Source organism: Eulemur rufifrons, chromosome 7 (assembly GCF_041146395.1).
Source record: "Eulemur rufifrons isolate Redbay chromosome 7, OSU_ERuf_1, whole genome shotgun sequence".
NCBI classification, from domain to species: domain Eukaryota; kingdom Metazoa; phylum Chordata; class Mammalia; order Primates; family Lemuridae; genus Eulemur; species Eulemur rufifrons.
Genome location: NC_090989.1, coordinates 122,874,904 through 122,900,242, shown reverse-complemented (window position 1 = coordinate 122,900,242; position 25,339 = coordinate 122,874,904). Strand labels below are relative to the sequence as shown.

The 25,339-nt window shown below is 36.8% G+C and overlaps 1 protein-coding gene across 1 annotated transcript in view; it reads right to left on the bottom strand.

Annotated features, from left to right (window-relative positions):
- ACAD11 (acyl-CoA dehydrogenase family member 11) overlaps positions 1 to 25,339 on the bottom strand; it is an 82,735-nt gene that overhangs the window by 5,755 nt on the left and 51,641 nt on the right. Inside the window, exons 14-17 of the mRNA XM_069475420.1 lie at positions 11,505 to 11,571; positions 10,035 to 10,120; positions 8,114 to 8,185; positions 7,089 to 7,243 (exon numbers count right to left, since the gene is read on the bottom strand). Coding sequence (XP_069331521.1) covers positions 7,089 to 7,243; positions 8,114 to 8,185; positions 10,035 to 10,120; positions 11,505 to 11,571 — 380 coding nt within the window. The remainder of the gene's footprint in view (positions 1 to 7,088; positions 7,244 to 8,113; positions 8,186 to 10,034; positions 10,121 to 11,504; positions 11,572 to 25,339) is intronic.

Below are 25,339 nucleotides of genomic sequence, written 5' to 3'. Positions count from 1 at the left end.
TGAAAATACAACATTTCTAAATTTGTGGGACACCGGTAAAGAAATGCTGAGCGGGAAATTTACAGCACTAAATGCTTACATTAGATAAGAGGAAAAGCCTCAAATCAATAATCTGTGCTCCCCACCCACCTCAAGAACCTAGAAAAAGAAGAGTAAAATAAACCCAAATAAAGCACAAGGAAATAATAAAGAGCAGAAGTAAATAAAATCAAAAACAAAAAAATAGTGAAAATTAATGAAACAAAGATCTTGTTAATGTTAAGACCTAACATATCAATTATTATATAATTTTATACACTAATTTATTCTTTTAAAAATCAGTACAATTGACAGACCTCTAGCAAGACTGACAAAGAAAAAGGAGATATGAATTACTAATATCAGGAATGAAACATGTTGATATGACTGCAGACCCTGCAGACATCAGTAGACTAATACTGTGAACAACTCTAAACACATAAAGTTGACAGACTTAGACAAAATGGACCACCCCCTCAAAAAAAACCACAAACTACCACAACTCATCTAATATAAAATAGCTAAAGTGAAGAGCCCCAAAACTATTAAGGAAATTGAATTTAAAATTTAACACCCCCTACTCCTAAATCTCACTGGAGAACTCTACCAAATGTTTAAAGAAGAATTAATGCCAATACTAGATAATCTCTTTCAGAAAGTAAAAGAAGTGGAACACTTTCAAGATTATTTTGTAAAGCTAGTGTTACCCTGATACCAAACCAAATAAAGACAGTACAAAAACAAGACAAAACTAGAGACCAATATCCTTCATGAATACAGATCAAAAATCCTCATTCAGCAATATATAAAAAGAATTATAGGCCGGGCGCGGTGGCTCACGCCTGTAATCCTAGCACTCTGGGAGGCCGAGGTGGGCGGATCGTTTGAGCTCAGGAGTTCGAGACCAGCCTGAGCAAGAGCGAGACCCCATCTCTACTAAAAATAGAAAGAAATTATATGGACAGCTAAAAATATATATAGAAAAAATTAGCCGGGCATGGTGGCACATGCCTGTAATCCCAGCTACTCGGGAGGCTGAGACAGGAGGATTGCTTGAGCTCAGGAGTTTGAGGTTGCTGTGAGCTAGGCTGACGCCACGGCACTCACTCTAGCCTGGGCAACAAAGTGAGACTCTGTCTCAAAAAAAAAAAAAAAAAAAAAAAAAAGAATTATATACCATGACAAAGTGGGATTATTCCAATGATGCAAAGTGTTCAGTATTTAGAAACGATCAGATAAAGTAGAATCAATGTACTCCACAATAATAAGATAAACAAGAAAAATTACATGGTCTTAAAAATTAATGCAGGAAAAGCATCTGTAAAAATTCATTACTCATTCAGGATAAAACTCAGAACACTAGTTGTCAAGAGAAACTTAACTTGATAAAGAACATTTATAATAAACCTATAACTAACATAATTAATGTTCCCCTAACACCGGGAACAAGGTAAGGATGTCAGTTCTCATCACTCTTGTTCAACATAGTGCTGGAAGTTCTAGATAGTGCAATGAGGCAAGGAAAGGAAATTAAAGGCATACGTATTAGAAAGGTGGAAATAAAACTGTCCCTTATTTGCAGATGACATTATCTACAAAAGCTCCTGGAACTAATAAGTTCAACAAGGTCACAGGACACAAGATAAACACAAAAACTAACACAGGACATAAGATAAACACAAAATCAACTATATTTCTATATACTCATAATGGACACATGGACACAAATTAAAAACATAATACCACTTATAATTGCTCAAAAAACTGAAATACTTACATATAAGACTTGTATGCTGAAAGCTACACATAGATGATGAAAGAAACCAAGAAAAGCTAAATAAATGGAGAGACATACCATGTTCATGAAATAGAAAATTCTAATTGATATCAATAGAAATCAATATCAATAATTCCTCCTAAACTGACATATAAGTTTAACACAATTCCTATCAAAATCCCAGTAAGATATTTTTGCAGATATAGCCAAGAGTATTTTAAAAATTATATGAGGAGGCAAAGGAACTAGAATAGCTGAAAAACTTTTGAAAGAAAGGACTGAAGTAGAGGAATCAGTCAAGTTTATTTTAAGACTAATTATATAACTACAGTAATCAAGACTGTAATGTTGGTGAGAGACAGACACATAGATAATTAGGACAGATAACCCAGAAAAATATCCACATAAATATGCCTGACTGATTTTTGAGAAGGGCACAAAAGCAATTTAATGGAGGAAAGATAGCCTTTTCAACAAATGTTGCTGGAGCAATTGGACATACATAGGCAAACAACAACAACAACAACAAACCACCAAAAAAAACCACCTTGATCCAAGTCTCATACCTTATATAAAAACTTAAGTTGAAATGTATTGCAGACTCAAATTTAAAACGTAAAACTTTTAGATATAAATTATAGAAGAAAATTCGGATATAGGCCTGGGCAAAGTGTTCTTAGACTTGATACCAATAGCATGATCTATACAAGCAAAAATTGACAAATTAGAGTTCATTACAATTAAATACTTTTGTTCTGTGAAAGACTCTGTTAAGAGAATGAAAAGACAAGCTACAGAGTGGGAGAAAATATTTGCAAACCACATAGCTAACAAAGGGTAGTATCTAGAATATATAAAGAACTCACAAAATTCAACAGTAAACAGAACATAGAAGGCCGGGCGCGGTGGCTCACGCCTGTAATCCTAGCACTCTGGGAGACCGAGGTGGGCGGATCGTTTGAGCTCAGGAGTTCGAGACCAGCCTGAGCAAGAGCGAGACCCCATCTCTACTAAAAATAGAAAGAAATTATATGGACAGCTAAAAATATATATAGAAAAAATTAGCCGGGCATGGTGGCGCATGCCTGTAGTCCCAGCTACTCGGGAGGCTGAGACAGGAGGATCGCTTGAGCCCGGGAGTTTGAGGTTGCTGTGAGCTAGGCTGACGCCACAGCACTCACTCTAGCCTGGGCAACAGAGTGAGACTCTGTCTCAAAAAAAAAAAAAAAAAACAGAACATAGACAAAAGACCTGAACAGAAGAGCAAATAAGCATAAAAAAAGATGTTCATGATTTGCCATTAGGGTAATATAAATTAAAGTCACAATACACTATCACCACAAACCTATCAGAATGGCTAAAATAAAAAAATAGTGACACCAATTCTGGAAGGGATGTGGAAAAACTAGATCACTCACACATAGTTGATGAGAATGAAAAGTAGAAAAGAGTTTGGTGGTTTCTTAAATAACTAAATATGCAACTACCATATAACCTAGTAATTATACTCTTGGGCATTTCTCTCAGAGAAATGAAAACTTAGGTTCACACAAAAACCTACCCAGAACGTTTGTTTATTGCAGCTTTATTTGTAATAGCCCCAAACTGGAAACAACCCAGATGACCCTCAACAGGTGAACAGTTAAACAAACTGTAGTACATCCATATCAAGGAATACTACACGACAATGAAAAGGATACACACAACCTGATGAATCTCTAAAGAATTAAGCTGAGGGGAAAAGCCAATCCTAAAAGTTTACAACCTGTAAGATTCCATTCTTGGAATGACAAAATTATAAAATGAAGAACACATTAGTGGTTGCCAGAAGTTAATGAGGAAGTGGGTTGGAAGAAAAGTGGGTGTGGCTATAAAAGGCAACATGAAGGATCCTTGTAGTGATGGAAATGTTCTGTATTTGACTGTATCAATGACAACATCCTGGTTCTGATATTGTGCTACTGTTTTTTTTTTTTTTCGAGACAGAGTCTCACTTTGTTGCCCAGGCTAGAGTGAGTGCCATGGCGTCAGCTCACAGCAACCTCAAACTCCTGAGCTCAAGGGATCCTCCTGTCTCAGCCTCCCGAGTAGTTGGGACTACAGGCATGCACCACCAGGCCCGGCTAATTTTTTCTATATATATTTTTAGCTGTCATATAATTTCTTTCTATTTTTAGTAGAGATGGGGTCTTGCTCTTGCTCAGGCTGGTCTCGAACTCCTGAGCTCAAACGATCCGCCCACCTCGGCCTCCCAGAGTGCTAGGATTACAGGCGTGAGCCACCACGCCCGGCCTGTGCTACTGTTTTGCAAGATGTTACCATTGGAGGAAACTAGGTAAAGGGTACAAGAGATCTGTTATTTCTTATATTTATATATGACTCTACAATTACCTCAAAATAAAAAGTTTAATGAAAACAAATTGGTACTTGCTTCTCTTTTAGCTTAGAGAACATTCTCTGAGTTTTCCCTATTTGTCAGAACTTGGAAGAAAAGAGAAGAAATAAACAGAAGAATACAGAAACCAAACCCACCATAAATCCCACAAGTAACCAAACATTCGAATTCAGCATTGAAATCCAGGGGACATACTAAATGCTTCTGGTTGACTGTAATGGGTATTTTGATTCCCAATTCTAAACATAGAATTGGTGTTTACATGGAGAATAATTTTTGTTAAGATGAGTCAGACTAGTAGACAATTACAGTGCTTTGATTCAAGCCACATTAACCTTCCACAGCCATTTTTATGCTTGGTCATCTTTGCTCTTCAACAGGGGATATTTGATTAGAGTTTCTCTAGAGCAGTTATGTTTAACATGATAGCCACTAACCACATGTGGCTGTTGGGCATTTGAAATATGCCTACGCTGAACTGAGATGTACTAAAGTGTAAAATATACCAATTTTGAATAATAAAAGAATGCAAAATGTATTCATTAGTAACATTTTATATTGATTTCATGTTGAAAATAACATTTTAGATGTACTAGATTAAATAAAATATATTCAAATTAATTTCATCTGTTTCTTTTTATTTTTTTTAAATGTTGCTACTAGAAAATTTAAAATTACATTGTGGCTCATGGTGTATTTCTCTTGGATGGCACTGCCCTAGAGGTTAAACCATGGCTCTGAATTAACAATTTCAAACAAGCTGCCAGCAATCAATGAATATTTTTTGGTGGCTGTAAAACTGGGTATAACTTCATGAACAGAATCAAAATGCATTTACTTAGCAGCTTTAGAATAGAGGACATGTTCTCAGCTGGGTCTCCACAGATCGCTAGATTTGCTGAAAAGCATTGAGTGGGTAGAAACTAAGCATTCTAGGGAACTGCCAGATTTATTTACTAAGCCAGAACTTTGACTTAGAACTTTTTGCTTTAGAGCCTGGAAAAATTTAGAACACCATTGGAAGGAGTCTCCAAATTCAGGGAAATGGAATATTCCTTTCACAAATTAGAAGAAAAAAAAAAGCTGGCCCATATTCTTGTTTATGACATGCTCATACATCTCTTTTTGCTTCTGCCAAATGATTTCATTTGTGCCAGATGTGAGAAGTTTCTAGTGAAGAAAGACATGTTTTTAAAAAAGCCCAGGCTTGCTCTGCATGACACATCAGAAGGCAGGAGGGAAATGTTTCTCTAGTATAGTATTAAAATACCAGTCAAGAAAGCAGCGCCCAGGCAGTGTGCTTTTGTGCATTCAGGATGCCCGTCCGCCCTCTGTACTGTGTCCTCCCATCCATCACCCTGCTCCAGGGTTTGCATGACAAGCTTGAACAGAGAAGAGGGGATGAAGTAATGGTTGGTGCCATGAGCAACTCTTCAGTCCCTCTTCAGGAATGACAGGAGCTGTATCCACGGCCCTAGAAGGTCACACTATCTCACCTCTTCCCATCCAGCAGCAGAACCCTTGCCCTCACCATATACTAAAGAGGCTCCCCACAAATTAGTCCCGGGTGTGGTGTCAGAGAGCAGGCTGTATTGTTTCATAAAAACAATGATACGAATAAATCATATATATGCTGAATAATACTTCATGAAAAGCAAACAGCATATAAGAATTTAAGGTAAAAAACATACTGCAAAATTTTATAAGGTGGTCATAAATGTAGTTTACAAGGAGAACAATGTACTAAAATATACATGTCTAACAAACACAAACACAATTCTATCACAAGTCTGACCTCACACTAACATGTTAGCAATAAATATTAAATATTTAATAATAATTCTTCTTGCCTTCATTCTTTCATTCACTCATTCATTTATTTATTTGAGACAGGATCTCACTCTGTCACCCAGGCTGGAGTATAGTGGCATCATCATAGCTCACTGCAGCCTTGAACTCCTGGGCTCAAACGATCCTCCTGCCTCAGTCTCCTGAGTAGCTGGGGCTACAGGCGCGTGCCACCACATCCAGCCATTTTAAAAATATTTTGTAGAAATAGTCTTGCTATGTCACCCAGGCTGCTCTCAAATTCCTAGCCTCAAGTGCTCCTCCTGCCTTGGCCTCCCAAAGAGCTGTGATTACAAGTGTGAGCCCCTTTGCCCAGCCTTTCTTGACTTCTTAAAATTTAGAAGGGGGGATGATTTGAATACCCCTTTTCACTGTAAAAGTCTTTTCAAGGAAGTCTGAAATGATACTTTGTTTTTCCTCTCAATCCATATTTCCTAATTTCGATTATATTGCCCACAGGTAACTATGTTTACAGTGCTTTGTAAACAACAGATGCAGCAGTATATAATTTATAGATGAAAATTCAAAAAATCATGAACATCCCACCAAGGCCCTATTTCTACTTGGATTTCTCCAGTGATAGGGAACTCAATTCCTCCCAAGACAGTCAATTCCATTTTTAAATCTCTCTAACAGAATGTTCCTCCTTTGCCTGTATTTTGGGCTGTTTTCCTGTATCTTTACACTATCTGTTCTAATTCCTCCTAGGAAACGAAAAGACAAGGCATCCCTCTTCCTTATGACAGTCTCTTCAGGTCCACAGAGACTCTAAGGTACCAAGTTGTCTAGAGAATGAGAATCTGAGAAAGTTGAAGGAATTGTCCACACTCTTGTGTGCCGAGGTGTTGAAGTGCTTTAGAAGTTATTTAATCTTCCATGAAGATAAATATCTCTCATCAGCCTATATTTAAATACAGACATAAATATGCTTTATGGAAAAGAATCAGTTGTTCATGTAGAGGAAAACTTTCTCTCACTCAGTAATGCTTTTGTTCAAGGTTAGTGTAGTACACTGAGCTATACAAAATTCGAATAAGTAATCATCCTTACATGTGCATACAGTTTCTTCCTAAAGGCTACCCTTTGTGATGCCCGTTCACACATGATCTGTAAAGCGTGTTCTGCCAAACCGACCGTTCTCATACAGTGGTGGATTCTGCCGGGTCCAAGGCGGCCTTGGGAAATTTCAAATCCCCTACCTTCACCTGTGAGAAAGGGAAACATGAAAATGGTCCATTTTGTTATTCTCACAAATCCTGGGAAAATAATGAGCTGCCCTCAATAAAAATGGCATTCTGGTGAGAAAAAAAGTCAGTTCTATCATGAGCTTCATTATGTATTTATGGGTATTTTGATTTCTGTTTTAAAAACCACCATCATTAAATATTTCAATCAAATGTAAGAACTGTCTCTTGAGCTACTTTATTAGTGCAATAGTTACAAATGTGGATAAGACACAGTCCCAACACTGACAGTTTAAAATCCAGAAGAGAGGGCAAGGATAAGGGCTATAGAAAGAAACAAAGAAGGGTGGAGGAGGAAGAGATTTTCTGTTGGTCTTGTAACCTTAGGGCCCAGCAGGTGTTAGTGGCTTGTGTGGATGGGGTTAGAAACAAAAGCATTCCTGAGAAGTAGTATTTGAGAGGTTCTTTGAAGGCTGCATAGAATTCTAACATGCAAGAGGATAGAGTCATTCCAGGCATATAGTGTTCAGAGTTATTTATGCTTCTAATTTGTATATAAGACCTGAATTCAGAAAGTACTGAGGTTTTCTTAAAGCAAGTAGAGGCCTACAGATCCTGTTTTAGGAAAAAGTGTGTTGCTCTGAATTGTAAAATTCATATATTTAGTCATGTTTTCAATTGATGTAACATACAAAGCCTCATCCAACACTTAAATAAAACCTTACTATTCCATATAGGAAAATCCACAAAATGGAAAACTTTTCCTTGATAAATGGGGTAAACAAGAAAGGAGAGTATCCAAATTAAGGTAGACTGCATATCTTTTCCAGATTTAGACCTGAAAATATTAATATACAATACTGGTGAATCATTTGTCCAAATTTATCTCACCTAGTATTAAATTGGTGGCAGGAACTCGTACTTGATTAAAATGGATCTCAAAGTGTCCTCCATGAAAATTATCTATAAAATAGAAAATAAAATGTTAAAGAGCAATCTGAGTTGACCAAAAAAGTCACATGTAATTAGTCTGCCAAAGTATAATTACTCAAAGAAAGTGGGTTGTAAAAGACCCCTTTGTCAAGAACATTCCTAGGTAGACCTCAGCTCAGAACCCCTAGCACCCAGCAGCCTAGAAAACTCATCAATTGTTCAAGTTAGAGAGATTTTAGAAACCATCTGATCCAGTTCGTTCTCTGAAGTTGTAGAGCTATGAAAAAGTCTGACTGGGCTCCACAGCTCCACCCAGACTATTTTATTATTGTTTTATTGTTGCTTCTGCCTTCAAATATTTTATGTATGGGATTCAAAATTCCTAAAAAAGTTTTGCTTGGGAAAAGAAAATTTTGCTTGGAAAAAAAAATTTTAATGTTTCAAAAATTGAAAGCAAGTAGTGTAAGTTGAATTTCTTATTTTTGTCATGGAAAGCAATGCCTGAGTATGCACAGGGACTGCCTGAAGGGAGAGAGCAGGTTCAGCGTTAGTGACTATGCTGAGACTGGACCTTCAGGTAGGTTGACTTTCCGTCTATACTTGTTCTACCCTATGTCTGCCTTTTGAAAATGCTGATGTTTGAATCCTGACCCTGGGAACACATTCACACTTTCATCTTTGTATCGTCCCTTCTCCTCGCCAAATTCTAGAGATAATCTCATGCTGACTGTACACCCTTTTCCTGTCAGAATAGGCATTAATAATCAACCTTCTCCATACTGTTTCTTTTGGCCTTGGACATAGGGCATTGGAAACATGCTGGTGAATTTTTCATACTGAAAATTCAAATGTAGGCTCTGCAGTGGATGCTATTTGCAGCTGAACAATATTATAAATCCATTTTTGGTGTCTTCCTTTAGGCTATCACAGACCTGCAACTCAACAAATTCTCTTGTGCAATTTGTTCCAGTGAGCTTCTTCATCCTATCTTGCCACCTAAGCTTAATTTGTGGGTACATCTTACAGCTGCATCCTACAGAAGGTGAGGATGTCAAATGTTCTAAAACACTGCAAGTCTTATATCTGCCACTTGAACGCATTCATTAGTCATATTCAGTGATATAGAGAAAGCCAGAGGCACCACAGAACTTGAAGTTCCATCAACTTTTTCAAAGCATTTACCACCTAACATGCTATATAATTCACTCCTTTACATGTTTGTAGTTATTGCTGGTCTCCTTCACCAGCATGTAACCTCCACGAAGGCAAGGCTCTTAGTCTATCGTGTTCACTAATGCATTCCAAGCACCTAGCAGTACTCAGTGCTCAATAAATACTTGCTGAGTGGACGACCTGAGTAGCAGGGACACAACAGACATGTGCCTAGGGTGGGTGACAGGAAAGAAAAGAATCCTTGCTTCTTAGAATTCCACTCAAGGGCAGAAGGAAAGAAAAGTCTGTATTCAAATAGCCAAAACTCATTGCTTATTAACAGTTCTTATAGGTTGACTGAATAAGAAAGCTAAACTTGGAGATAAAAATAAATTTCATTGTAGATTACCTAGATTTAATTTACCTATATCTATTTCATTAATTTATTATCATGGATGACAGAGAGAAGACTGGTGGAGTTGCTGTTCCTTAAATACAATCTGCCCTTTCCTGAAAAGTAAATGAAATGAGGTAGAATGCTGCACTACCTCTTTTTATTTGCTCCATTCTGAACTCCACTGGCATTTATATTAAGACAGTTGTCAGAACCAAGGAGATTTCTGAGACTGCATCTCATATATTAAAATGCTATCTATTCCCTTCAATGTTACTGCATATTCTAGTCTTCTTGCTTGCTAATGCATGGGCATATTTATTGAGTACTTACCCATATAGCCAAAAACTGACAAAGGCCTTATTATTTCTACTCCAGGTGTGTTGATAGGAACAAGAACCATGCTGTGTTGTTTGTGTCTAGTCAAAAAAAACAAAAAAAACCAAAAAACAAAAACAACAGTGTTAGGAAAAGTTAGTTGCTTAGCAGAAAAATAAAACAGATTCAGGCAAAGCCCCAATTCTAATCATCTTTTTGTTGTTGTTGTTATCATGCAATCATACAAGAAATGATGACTGGAATGGAAAGTATGTAAAAGGCATACACCAAGCACAGTCTGATGCAGGCTGTTATCGGGAACAAAAAATGATTTGAAAATAAGCGAAGTTGTTTGATTGAGGTTTCTCATTGCTCAACAATGATAACTGAGAACTGATATACAAAATGAAACATTATAAGATTATTGCCATTGATCTATCTAATTACTTTATTATTACAGACTGTTCCGAAACACTTATGTCTAACAATCTGATCCAAGAAATGATTTAGCAACACTTTCTAATGCTGGAAATTCCACAGTGAAGAATGTACAGCAACACTCCCTAAAATGTTTTCCAAATGTATCTTTTAGCAAAATACTTGTGAAATACAAATATGTGACATTTAATCTCACAACATATTTTATATTATTATGATTTGTGAGCCCAAACAGTGCATTTTAAGTAAATTAAGAAGGTAAGGAGAGGCTGGGCGCGGTGGCTCACGCCTATAATCCTAGCACTCTGGGAGGCCAAGGCGGGTGGATTGTTTGAGCTCAGGAGTTCGAGACCAGTCTGAGCAAGAGTGCGACCCCATCTCTACTAAAAAGAGAAAGAAATTATATGGACATCTAAAAATACATATAGAAAAAATTAGCCGGGCATGGTGGCACATGCCTGTAGTCCCAGCTACTCGAGACACTGAGGCAGGAGGATCGCTTGAGCCCAGGAGTTTGAGGTTGCTGTGAGCTAGGCTGATGCCATGGCACTCTAGCCTGGGCAACAGAGTGAGACTCTGTCTCAAAAAAAAAAGAAGAAGGTACAGAGAAAGATTCAATCGTATTCCTATATAGATTTCTCAATCAGAATTGCTTTATAGGCTAGGCATGGTGGCTCACACCTGTAATCCTAGCATTTTGGGAGGCCAAGGTGGTATGATTGCTTGAGGCCAGGAGTTAGAGACCAGCCTGGGCAACATAAAGAGACCCCATCTCTACAAAAAATAAAAAAAAAAAAACTAGCCAGGCATGATGGCACATGCCTGTATGTCTGGCTACTTGGGAGAATGAGGCAGGAGGACCAACTGAGCCCAGGAGTTTGAGGCTGTCATGAGATATGATGATGCCACTGCATGCCAGCCTGAGTGACAGAGCACGGTCTTGTTTCAAAAAAAAAAAAAGGGAAGGAAGAAGGAAGGTATGGAGAGAGGGAGGGATGGAAGGGAGGGAGGGAGGAAGGAAGGAAGAAAAAAGAATTATTTTATTACCTGGAGACAGAAGTGTTTTTAGTTCTTCCCAAAACAATTGCAATTTTGCACTTGGGATTCCCAGCTCCTAAAACCGGGAGGAAAATAAGCAGAATAGATTATAAAAGGAAATTTCTGGTTTGACATTTCACCCTGAAGGTTCTAATCTTTCCAAGTTTATCTCTGGCAAAAAACAAGTAAGTAGGAAGAAAATCCTTGATTGATTAATATAATAACGCCTATGTACAACACTGTACATCACCTAAGAAGAATGACTAGGCAAGGCCAAGAATGGACTCCACTGATGAAAGCTGCTGCACAAAAATAACCAGAAGTCAAAGAAGCATGAAACTGCTATAACCATTAAAACAAAAGGACAGCTGTCCTATTCACACCATTTCAGAATCAGCGTGCTAGAAATGTGAAATTTTATATGTCTGATATAATATTTAACATATCCACATATATGAGGCTCTGATCCCACCTTCAGGAAGCCTACCTCTCATTTATTGAATTATTAAGGGTCAGAAACTTGAAAATGTAAAGTTATTCTTATTTGAATGTAAAATTTTATCACAGTTCAGAGGTCTGTGGCAATTGCCCACAGGGGTCTCCTTGCAAAAAGTACATTTCCTGTTCACCAGCAGGTCTAAGCATCTAGCCCCTCAGGGAAACTACTATTTAACTGGCTTTATTATTACAAGGCCACAAACAACTAACTGGATCAGACTAGGTTAAACACATCTATACAAAGTCTCAAACAAATTATCAAATTCTTTTTCCTAATTCCTTATAAAAAGATGTTCCAAGAGGTTTGAAATCACATGTTTATTAGCACCATGCTCTCACCAACTGAACTAACTGGCCACCACGTTGAAATCACATATTTAATGAGAAATGTTAGGAATTATGTCAAATAGTTGAATAATATCAAAGTCCCAGGAGTTAAAATGATAAACTCCATGGAACATATTAAAGGACATTGCAGGTATATAATCAGTAAAATCCAGATTGTGGGAAATCTACAAAACAACTAATTTAGGTTCTTCAACAACTAAATTGCAACAAAAAGAAAAAAGAAAGATGGAGGGGTAGCTTATAACTGCACTTCCCAATTCCTCCGCCAAGGACTGGTACCAGTCTGTATTGGAACTGATCTGTTAGGAACTGGACCACACAGCAGGAGGTGAGCAGCTGGTGAGCGAGACAGCGAAGCTTCATCTGTATTTACAGCCTCTCCCCGTGGCTCACATCACTGCATAAGCTCTGCCTCCTGTCAGACAGATCAGCAGCAGCATTAGATTCTCATAGGAGCACGAACCCTACTGTAAACTGCGCATGTGAGGGATCTAGGTTGCGGCTCCTTATGAGAATCTAATGCCTGATGATCTGAGGTGGAGCTGAGGCAGTGATGCGAGCGCTGGGGAGCAGCTTGCAAATACAGATTATCATTAGCAGAGAGGTTTGATTACATAATAAATGTAATGTACTTGAATCATCCTGAAACCAGCCCCTGCACCCCCCAACCCCCACCTTGGTCTGTGGAAAAATTGTCTTCCATGAAACCAGTGCCAAAAAGGTTGGGGAACGCTGGCTTATAAGATTAAAAGAAACTTTTTAAAAGGGATATCAACTAAGAACAATCTTTAGACCTTACTTGAATACTAATTCAATCAAACAAAATAAAAAGTATTAATGGCAATTATGAAACAATTTGAAATTTGAAAACTTATTGTATATGTAATGACATTAAGTAATTTTAGGTTTGCTAACAGTATTGTGGTTATATTTTTAAAGGAGCCCTGGCCGGGCGCGGTGGCTCACGCCTGTAATCCTAGCACTCTGGGAGGCCGAGGCGGGTGGATTGCTCAAGGTCAGGAGTTCGAGACCAGCCTGAGCGAGACCCCGTCTCTACTAAAAATAGAAAGACATTATATGGACACCTAAAAATCTATATAGAAAAAATTAGCCGGGCATAGTGGCGCATGCCTGTAGTCCCAGCTACTCGGGAGGCTGAGGCAGTAGGATCGCTTGAGCCCAGGAGTTTGAGGTTGCTGTGAGCTAAGCTGACGCCACGGCACTCACTCTAGCCTGGGCAACAAAGTGAGACTCTGTCTCAACAAAAAAAAAAAAAAAAAAGGAGCCCTTATCGAGACACACACTAAAATACTTGTGAAGGAAATGATGTGATGTCTGGGGTTTATATCAAAATAGTATGGGGAGAAAAGGGAATGGTGGTAGGAATGAAGCTAAATTGCCATGAGTTGAAAATCGTCAAAACTATTCAAAGCATTTTCCTGGGAAAACTCAATGTGTAGCAGGGATATGACGGAGAAATATGTATGGTGTAGTGAAATGTCTAGAAACAGCTCACATAACTGTGAACACGAGGAATATGGGAAAGCAAAGCCCAGAGGAAAGAGCTGCATTAACTCTATAGATTGGGAAGGGATTGGGAAGAAGCAGTCCTAGGAGAGAGATGATTAGGCAAGAAACAGAGATCAAGGCAAGCAGAGGTAAAGAACCAGAAGAGAGAATAAAATTGAAGAGTAAAGTTGGAGAGAAGGCGTCTACTTTAAACATTAGCACTTACATTTGAAATTTTGAAACTCTTTAAAGTTGAGCCTCTGGCTCTATAGAAGAAACAAATGAAATAGAATACACAACTACAGCTCTTGTAGAGTTTTCAGTCTATCTGAGGAGATACCAAATAAAAAGAGAAAACTATACAATGGAAATGATCTAAAATTTCCTAAAGTTCAGCATGGAAACTGAGCTGGTAGCTTTTCTAAAACCAACTTAGAGAGATTCAAAATGGCAGAATTATGTGTTTGCCTCCTATTGCTCATGAAATCCCATTGAAATAAAAATATAAAAGTACAATCAAGGCATAACTATACCTTGGCAGAAAAGGCAGCAGTGGTCAGGCACAGGATTGGGGGCATTGGGGGCCACCAACAGATGAGAGATTCCAATAAATATCTGGGAAACAGGTAGAGGCAAGTTGACCAATGAAACGGGCAAAGAATTCAGTGTCTATAAAATGTTGCAAGGAACTGCAAACGGAGAGGGTTCTGGGCTCAGAGTCAGAAAGTTTGACTGAGAAGTAAGGCTACAAAAGAGGGATTAATCAAAGATTTATAAGTAGGCAAATATAGCAGCTGGCATTCTTACAGGCAAGTATAGGGCACTTAGACTGAAGAAGAAAAGTAAACAGTATGTTACCAAGAATTGACTAAACTCATTCTGATAGCCTGAAAGCCAACTTCCCATCAGTTGACTCTAAAGCAAATCCCAGTCGTGCTCCTCTAAGAGTTTCCTTACAGAATTCCTTCTCAGGAAAGAAACACGGCTGGAAAAGAGTACCATATTAATAACAGAGGAAACCTCAATCAGCTACCCTTCCTTTTCTCTTAAATCTGAACAGAAAACTAAGAATCTGTAGCAAGTGAGAAGAATCTGCAACATTAAAGACAATGACTGACCAAAATAAACTGGAAAACTGACCATAAAGGAATAAAATATAACAAGAAACAGGGAGAATGTAAAAACAACTGTCACAGAGGTAAAAGTCTGAGAAAGGGCAAAATGTTTTACAATTTGTCTCTTTAAAACCCCCACCCTTTTTGGGAATTAAAACCTGCATTCCTGCCCAAGGCCAGTAATTGAAGGGACAGAAAAATGTTCTTTGTTTTCTAGTATCTTTAACCACAGGAGATGGCTCAACAGAATCGTCCAGAGGTCATGAGATCTTCTTCACTGGAGATAAGGTCAACCAAAACCACCAACTCCAGTTACACAACAATAGCCCAAAGCCACAACATGTGACACTGGTCACTAAGTTTTCAAGCCTAACCTCTGAAAACCCCCCTCTACAAAGCCCTGTATTTCTGCTTAAAGGCAGCACGGGGTCTTTTGAGACACTAGTCTGCCGCCCTCCTCATTTACCAGCAAATTCATAAACTTCACTTTCCTTTTCCTCAAATCATTTGTCCTTGTTCTTCCTTCTCATTGATTTGGTCTCGGGGACAAGTACCGAACTTTCAGTAACACAACAACAATGACAAAACTGAGCTTAACCAAACAAAAACTGTAGTGTAATATGAGAGATACAAATGTATTGTAGCCATAAAACCAGAAAAGTACGCTACGAAACAGGAATAATCTGAGAATAAGAATATAGAAACTTTTAGAGATAGACATGAAGTTTAATAGAAATACTAAAAATTAATCAAGAAAATTTTCATATCATACCATCGAGTACTACTCATCCATAAAAAAAAAAATGGTGAACTACCTATTGTATTATCCTGGATGGAGCTGGAGTCCATTCTTCTAAGTATCACAAGAATGGAAAAACAAACACCACATATAATCACCATTACATTGGTACTAATTGATCAACACTAACGTGCACATAGGGGAAGTAACATTCATAGAGCATCAGGCAGGTGGGAGAGGGGAGGAGGGGATGGGTAAATCCACACCTAATGGATGTGGTGCGTGCTGTCTGGGGGATGGGCCTGCTTGTACCTCTAATTTGGGCAATGCAAAGGCAATTTATGTAACCAAAGTGTCTGTACCTCTGTAATACTCTGAAATTAAAAAAAAATCCAATAAGTAGAAGAAAAACTCAGAGACTGAAAATAGGAAAGCAAAATTAAGGGACACTTAGAGCCAAAACATAAAGTTCAACATGAAGAGTAAAAGCAGTCCAAGAAAGAGAAAACAGAAAAATAAGGGGAATAATTTATCAAAGAAATATGTAGGAGATAATTTTGTAAAACTAAAGAAAAAAAAAGTATTAGGATTGAAAGAGCCATTGACTGGCAAAAAGAATCTATCAGATACGTGCTTGTAACATTTCAAAACACTAGTAATCAAGAAGGAATCCTAAACGGTTTCAGAGAGAATAAAACAAGCCACCTAAAAAGAATGAGGATTAGATTGGCATCAGACTTTTCATCAGACACAAGGGATGCTTGATGAAAATGGATAGTTCAACCTAGAATTCTATACCCATCAACTATCAATTTCCGTGAAGGCAGAACAAATACATATCCAGACATGTCAGATCTCACAGAGTTTACCTAATATGTACTTTTTTAATCAAAAAATTAAGAACATACTCAAGCAAAATAAGGGAATAAATCAAGAAAAAGGAAGTCCCAGAATCCAAGAGATAGTGGATCCCAGGAAATTAATATATGAAATCCCATCAAAGTATGCCTAAAGAGTAATCAGTCCAGATTAACAAAGAAAGACTAAAGACTCCAAGAGAGGTCTCCATAAAAGAAAAAAGACAATATAATTAAAAGTACAATTTAGAGGTGTCTGTGTAGGGGAAGGGGATATTATAAAAGCAAATAATGCAATTAAAGAAAAATGGCAATTAGAAACTCCAGGAAAATAATTTGGAAATGTACAAGTGAACTGTGGTCTAAATATAAAAAACTGTAATGTGACATGGATTTAGTAATACATATAGAGTATAAAAAAGTCTGTTCTGCCTGGGCCCAGTGGCTCATGCCTGTAATCTAGCACTCTGGGAGGCCCAGGTGGGAGGATCGCTCGAGGTCAGGAGTTTGAAACCAGCCTGAGCAAGAGCAACACCCTGTCTCTATTAAAAAATAGAAAAAAAAAATTAGCTGGGCAAAAAAAAAAATAGAAAAAATGAGCTGGGCGTGGTGGCACACGTCTATAGTCTCAGCTATTCAGAAGGCTAAGGCAGGAGGATCACTTGAGCCCAGGAGTTTGAGGTTGCTGTGAGCTAGGCTGATGCCATGGCACTTTAGCCTGGGCAACAGAGCAAGACTCTCTCTCAAAAAAAAAAAAAAAAAAAAAAAAGTCTGTTCTAATTGATCTTGATACTAGAAACACTCTTAGAATGGTCCATGTGATTTTATATATTGCATCAGTTACAGAAGGACAGAAAATCTAACACACTATTTAGACCAGCATCGAACAATATTTACATAGTCTGATAAGGTAAGTGCTACGTGTTGGTTTTCAAAGTTTAGAGTCATCCTGTGGTCAACCACAATTGTGGTTGCAAGACAGAAGACAAATATTAGTAATACTGACAATGTAAAAGTAGAAACTATAGTGATTCAAGTAACAATAAGGAAGGGAGGATAAAAGGTAGAGAAAGGAGAAAGAGAATTCGTATTCTAATATGATTAATATAAAATGGAGCTTGAAAACATTCTGTCAAAAGAGGATGTAGAGAGATGTAACAATTATTTAAAGTTTAAAAAAATCAAAAGCCAAAAAATTTGAAATAAAATAAATATCTACATTAGGAAAGGGTTATAATACAAATGAACTAAATTGTCACTGTTCAAATTGGGAAGTCAATGGATAATGTCATAAATGAAATAAATCAGGAAAGAGAAAAGAGCATTTTACCTAAAATTGTAATGGAAACCAGAGAACTAAAAACAGACTGTTAAAAAAGTTTTCTATAGGACATAGTATTGGATGCGGAGGGATAGAAAACAGTATGCTCTTAGATATTTTCTCATTTGTTACCATTTCTAATTGTGTAACAATAACAACTTCAGAAAACATTAAAGAAAAACTAGCCTACCATCTTATAAACAAATCTGTAAATCCCAGTGGGAAAGAGAGTGAGAGAGGCCTTGCTGAGTAAACTACAAAATGTTCTCTTTATTTTTCTTTCCCAATCTCCTTTTAACCTACAGGCCGTGGAGGAGTCATTTCCTGCATACAGTGAGACGTCGCCCCACTTCTGTGTGATAACACATAACTCCAGAAATCCTATATAGCTACTCCGTCTGACAAAACACGTAAACTGATAAAAATACTTAAAATAGGATCATCTTGGAAAGGGAGGAAAGGGGAAGATGGCAGTGTGCCTAACATGGGTGACTCTGTTCATCTCCAGCTAGTGGTGGAATAAGGAGACACCTTTGACTGACAGAGCTTCAATCACAGGACTGCTTTCTCCATAATCACAGCACCAGAATCTTACATCAGAATTGTAAGAATATGCCATCATATGTACATATATATGATTTTATCTATGACTAGAAAGGAAGGGAGAGGCCTTTTAACTAACTGGAATAGGAAATTAAAAAAAACATTAAATTGGATAACAGATGTTACACTGTAATCAGATAACAAATATGTTAGGCAAAATTGTCTCTCCCATTTTTTTCCCCAAATAGGTGACTTAGTGTCTGTACTATGTATGAGCTAGAGAGAAAAACCATTTTCTCCACCCCTCTGGGCATTTGTAACATAACCTTATTACTAAATCTGGTTGTTTCAAATAAAATAAAATACAAAACTATTACATTGAAAAGGAATGAATTTGTTTTTTGTTAAAAGAAAAAGGCAAGCATTTTAATAAAGATAAGAAAAATGTAAAATTATTCAAATAGATCACTTTATTATGCCTTGAAAGTCTGCAGTGTATGCACTGACATTATACAACAAAGGTCCTTAATTCAGTTTAAACACAGTTCTTTTATATCAACCAGTAATTAATGGAAGTTTTAGAATTTCTAGAGTTTGTTCTTTTAAATGGCAATCTTTCCCTCTGTTCTTTTGGAACTCCAATTACACGGACTTCAAGATTTTTGACTAAAGACTTCCTAGAACTGTTCATTTCTTTCAATCTTTTCTTAAAATTGGAAATTTCTATTCGTTTAGGTTCAGGTTCATTAACTCTATTCTCTGTCATCTCTGCTATGTTATTAAGTCTAGTCAGTGAATTTTTTTCAAATATTTTACTTTTAAGTTCTGATATTTATACTTGGTTCTTTTTTATGTTTTCTATTTCTCTTCTAGTATTTACTATCTTTTTATTTTTTTTGACCTTATTGAGCAAATTTATAGAAGCCGCCTTAAGGCCTTGTCTGATAATTCCAACATCTGAATCATTTGGGTGATGCCCTTTTCCCTTGAAAATGGGTCATGTTTCCTTATTCTTCCTTTGTTGAGTAATTTCAGATTATATTCTTGACATCGTGATTCTTTTCTTTTGAAACTCCGAAATCTGTCATGTGCCTCCACAGTGTTGATAAACTTATGCAGAGTCAAACTGCAGAGTCTGTCTCAATTTAGGTGGATAGGAGATCAAATTTCAATGTAGTTTTTGTTATTTAGCTGCAAGGTGCTTTGAGTCTGCCCTGTGCATGACTTTAATTTAGGAGTCAGCCAGAGATCTGGGCAAAGTTTACACAAGAAATCTGGAGTTCTGCTTTTCTGGTTTTCTCCTTTCTAGGAATACCCCCCAACTCCCTCATTTTCCAGCAGTGATGGTTGCCTTAGACACTGCCCTCTAGTTTCTCAGGACACAAGAGACCTGAGTTTCCTAGAGAAGCTTCCGCTTTCCCGTACCACGCTGTATCCTCAGGCTAAAGTCTAAAAATGGAAAACTCACCTATTGCCTGTCTCATCTTCCAAATTTTGATTTCCCTAAAAAATTATCTTGCTTTTGTTCACTCCCCAGAGAATTTCAGACAGTTATGAATGAATATGTAAGAAACTGTCACACTGGATAAGTGAAGATCTGGTTTTTGGCAGAGTTTAAAGGTGAGAACTCTAGGGCAGTTTCACTGCCAGTGTGGTGGAATAAGTGCTTAAGATTAACCTTCTCACATATAGTAACCAAAATGCTACAAAAAATAACTGTCTGAAATTCTCTGTAGGAAGCCTTGGCCAGTGCCTAGAGGCATGCAGGCTAGGCTGAAGGGTTGGGGAGACTTGCCCCAAATAATGCATTGTCTCCTTGGTGGGCATAATTCTGAAAATCAGATTAGGACATAATGGCATGGTTTGGGGTTCATTTTCATTAGAAATCTTTTCTTTCTCTACTTTTCATCCTGGCAATCAAGAACATTTTGGGCAAGTCTTTTAAGGTTTCATGATTCCAGATAACCAGAAGCTGAATCCTTCAAAAGTAAAATCTCCTCTTCAATTCCTTTGAACCATGATCCAAAGCCTTCTTTTTCAAATATACAGAATATATACTTTTTTCTCTAATATTTCGCAATATATTTCTTGCCTTGTTCTTTCTATCATAAAAAAACTGTTGCCACAGCCTTATATAAAGTGCCCAATAGATTTCAGATATCAGGTAAATTTTGAAGAAACTCACGAAACAGGCAAATAATTCTTTGACTCTGTCTTTCTTAATCTAATATGGAGAACAATTCAGATTCTAAACAAAACAAAACAAAACAAAACAAAAACTCTTAACTTGGCTCTCTTTTTGTGATCATTACGTAGGGGAAGTAAGGGTGAATACATAGTTTGTAGAATTTGAAATATTTGTATTTAACCTTGATGTTTGAGAAAAATGAGAAAAACCCTTCACAAATATATCATCTCCTCTTAGCTACAAGCAAAATTTGGCAGGTGCAGCAGTTGAAACGCCCTTCTTTTAAAGAGAGTTTTTGTTCTTTTGTATCATTTTAGTTAATGAACAGGATACCAATGTCATAAATGAAATATATTAGAGGAAATATGAATAGACCAGAGAATATTCAAACATATCAGCTGTGTCACAGGCCTTCATGAATGAAAACAGATGGCATAGATAAAATAATTTTGTTTTTAATCCAGACTCTGTGGTATTTCAAGACTGTTCAAGTGCCAGGATTATGTCAGGCTGAAAATTATATCTCCCTAATATTTTCTGATAATTTTTAATTTCTTAAGCTCCTACAACCACATGATTATCAAACAAAATCATTTTCTAACAAAAGGAAAGATGACAGGTGGAGAAAAACATGACCATTGGGTATGGGATGTGTTCTGTAACAATTAAGAAAGTGATGTAAACAGTTATATGATATGAAGCAAAGTTAGCTATCCACAAAATCTCAAGGCTTTTTTTTTTTTAACAAACATTGAATTTCTGAGATGAGATGTCTAAACCTCATTTAGTTTTAGCTTTTACTAACAATTCAAATTGGAATTTAAAAAACCATTATGAGTTAAATACCATTTTACAGTAAAATTTCCACTTGTTAAAAAAAGGTTTATCATACAATCCCATAGTTAAAGAAAAAAATAATTCCATGTGTTCTCAAAGAGCATGTGTTATTTTTAATGGGGGAAATATCCTTTGAAATTCACTGAATACACCTCTAGCTTTGTATCTACATAACACATATTTTAAAAAAGTTATATGCTGCTGTTATTGCTATTGTTACAGATTATAGTTGGATCAAAATAAATTCCAAATAGATCAGAGTTGAAACTTTTAAAAAATTTAAGTAATCAAGTCCTAAAATACTAGAAGAAAAATAATCTAATGCTTATCAAATCTCTGGGTGGGAAAGAATTTTAAATCTTAAAAATGAAGTGGGGTGTGGTGGCTTATGCTTGCAATTTCAGCTCTTTGGGAGGCTGAAGCAAGAAGATCATTTGAGGCCAGGAATTCAAGACCAGCCTGGGAAACATAGTGAGACCTTGTCTCTACAAAAATTTAAAAAATTAGCCAGGTGTGGTGGCGCACACCTGTAGTCCCAGCTAATCGGGAAGCTGAGGCAGGAGGATTGCTTGAGCCCAGGTGTTTGAGGCTGCAGTGTGTGATGATCTCGCCACCATGATCAAGCATTCCAGCTTGGGTGACAGAGTCAGACCCTGTCTCCAAACAAAAATAAATAAATAAGTAAAAAATGATAAATGATATCAAAATAAAAAGATAAATGATTTGTCTACATAAAACCCTTATACATTAAAAAACAAAATTAAAATGCAAAAAAGAAATAATTTTGGGAAAATATTTCAATATTTATGACAAAATGTATATAACAGTTATATCCCTAGAACAAAAAGAACACCTGAAACTCAGTGTAAAGATGGGTAAAGAACACAATGGCAAAAAGATAAAATAAGAATAATGAAAGAGATTTTTAAGAAGTGTTTAACTTTATTGCTAATCAAATAAATGCACAGTAGAGCAATAATGAAATGCTATTTTACCTATTAACTGGCAAAGATAATACACAACAGCAGTTTATTATCCAGTATTTTACACTGGGCAGGCAAGATGAGGGTAAGGGGCACTGAATCGGTTACAAGTCATTTAGAAAGCAAAGTGGTAGTAAAACAGCACATTCTATTGGCAAGGTTTTAGGGAAATAGGCATTTCTTGGAGGGAGAAGAATTGTACTCTCTATGGAGTACAATTTGGCAATATCCATCAAAATTACAGATTTACTTAGTCTTTGACCCATCAATCCAACTTCTGGGATTTGTCCTACAGATATAGCTGGCTGTTCCTATATGAAATGACAGATGCACAAGATTATTCACTGCAGTAGTATTATTTGTATTTGCAAAGAATTGGTCATAAATCAATGTCCACCAATAGGAGACTGTTGAAAATATACTGTGGGCTGTTCACATAACAGAACTTTTCTAGAAAGAATAAGGAAGCTTTCTATGCACTGATAAGAAAGAACTCCAGGATTACTATTCAGTGTGAATAGTAAGAATGCTATCTCTTGTGTAAGGAAAAACAGAAATAGTTATATATGATTAGACACATTCCTCAACATTCTTCAGTGAAATTAGATTAAGTTCAGTTTCCCACAATATCTACAAAGATGCTTTCCATAACAAAATTTGTAATAAAAAAGAGAGTGGAAACAATCTAAAAGTCCTATAACAGAAGAATAGTAAAGCAAATTACTACAACCCATAAACAAAACAATTATTTAGCTACTAAAAATGTCATTTAGAGTGAGTTTGGAATAACTTAAGCATTATGCTTAAGCAAAAATGTAAAGTAAAAAAACTCATATTTAATATGAATTCAATATATAGTATGGACACTAAAGAGAAATCATAAGATTATCCAAATTATCTCAATACATAGCTCAATGTCAATGATACTTTCAGTGAATAATATAGTACATAGTTTAGTCAGATTGCTTTACAAACATGTATCACTGAGTGAAAAGACACTAGAAGAGGAAGGATGAGAAATAAGTATAAGGAGGGAGATTCTTCAGGAACAAGGGACATTGCTATGTCAGGGCAGGCAGAATAGGAGACCATTTATAGTGAGCAGCAATTGGAATCATAAAGACTCTGGTCTTAAGGATTTGAGATGTGGAAGAGAGGTACAGAAAAAAACAAAAACAAACAAACAAACAAAAAAAACGCAGTAAAGAAACATCAAGTAAGTATTTTGAAAAGTTGTCTAAGGTGAGTCGATGCTTCTCCCTATCCTCAAAGCTATGTGATGGTCTTTCATATTTTGTCAAATCTCCCCTGTTACCACCATCTGCCCTGGTTCTGTCAGGAGAAGAGGAAAATACGTGAAAAGGACAGTCAGTGAGCTAGTTTCACTGTGATTCATACACAGAATTCATACACAACATGCATACACATGCTACCAGGAGCAGCAGCTCAAATCTGATATCCTTTATGCCTTAAAGGCTGGGTGTGTGTTTAAGTTATCAAAAATGATATACAAACTCAAAAGATGTAAAGATTATAACATTATAACTTATTTACAAGAAAAGAATCCTATTTACAAGAAAGTATGTGGTGGTTGGGGTGGGGTCAATGAAAGGGATAGATACTTTCAAATCCATAAAACAGTATAAAGGTTCTATAATATATGACATCATGGAGTAACAAAGATGTATAAGAGATAACAAAATGGAAATATTAATAGATAAGAATGAAAATCTGAATTCAATATTCCAGCTTCATTGCTAAATTTATATATCTGTGGAGGATAAGTTACTTAAAGATTGATTGATTGATTGATTCATATATTTATTATTCATTAAGCTGGTACCATGAATAAGGCACCAAGCTAAATGTTGAGGATACAGCATCATACAACATAGCTATAAAAGACAGGAACATTTAAAAAAGTACTAAAAATACAGTGATATGGTACTATAGGAGTAAAGAGTAGGTATATCTGATCTAATCTAGAAGGGTTACAGAAGGCTTTCTGGATTAATTAATGTTAAGGTCAGACCTGAATCTGAACTGTCAATAGGAGCTAGGGGCCTAAAGTAGAGTGGAAGGAGTATTCCAGACAGGAGTAATAGCATTCATCAAGACCCACAAGTCAGTATTGAGTATCATATAGATAGATCAAAGGGATTATGTAATTGATAACTGTGGAGGCTGCAGTTATAGAACAGTCATTAAAGAACTATAACATAACTATAACAGGGCAGGTAAAATGAAATAATAATCAAAAGGAACAGTAGGATTTTTTTATTAATTCAACATAGTTATTGAGTGCCTATTATGTGCCAAGCACTATTCTAAGCACTTGAGATAACGAACAAAGCAAACAAAAGTCCCTGTTCTGATGAAGCCTATATTCTAATACAGGGTGAGAGACAACAGATAGCAAACATAATATAAATGATATGGTGTCTTAGAACATGTTAAGTGCTATAGGTAAGGTGGATTGGGAATCCAGGTGGGTGAGGGGTATTTTAAATAGAGTAGTCAAGGAGTGCTTCAGTGAGCAGGTGGCAAGTGGGCAATGATTTGAAAGAGATGAGGGAGTGAACCTTGGAAATATTAAGAGAAAGCACATTCCTGGCAGACAGAAGAGCCAGCATAAAAGTCCTGATCAGGAAATGCCTGGTATGCTCTAAAACAGCAAGCAGATGGGTGTGGCAGAACCACCAGGCACAGGGGCAAGTAGCAGGAAATGAGGTCTGAGAGGCAGTGAGGGATTGAGGCAGACCTTGTGGGATGTTGTAGGCTACTATGAGAATTCAGTGGAGGGTTGTTCTTTCACTTCCTCCTGCGCTAATATCCCGAAGATCAAGAAGAATAAGAGGTAAGAGAAGGGGAAAGACCAGATGGCCTAGCCAGGGCAGGGATAACAT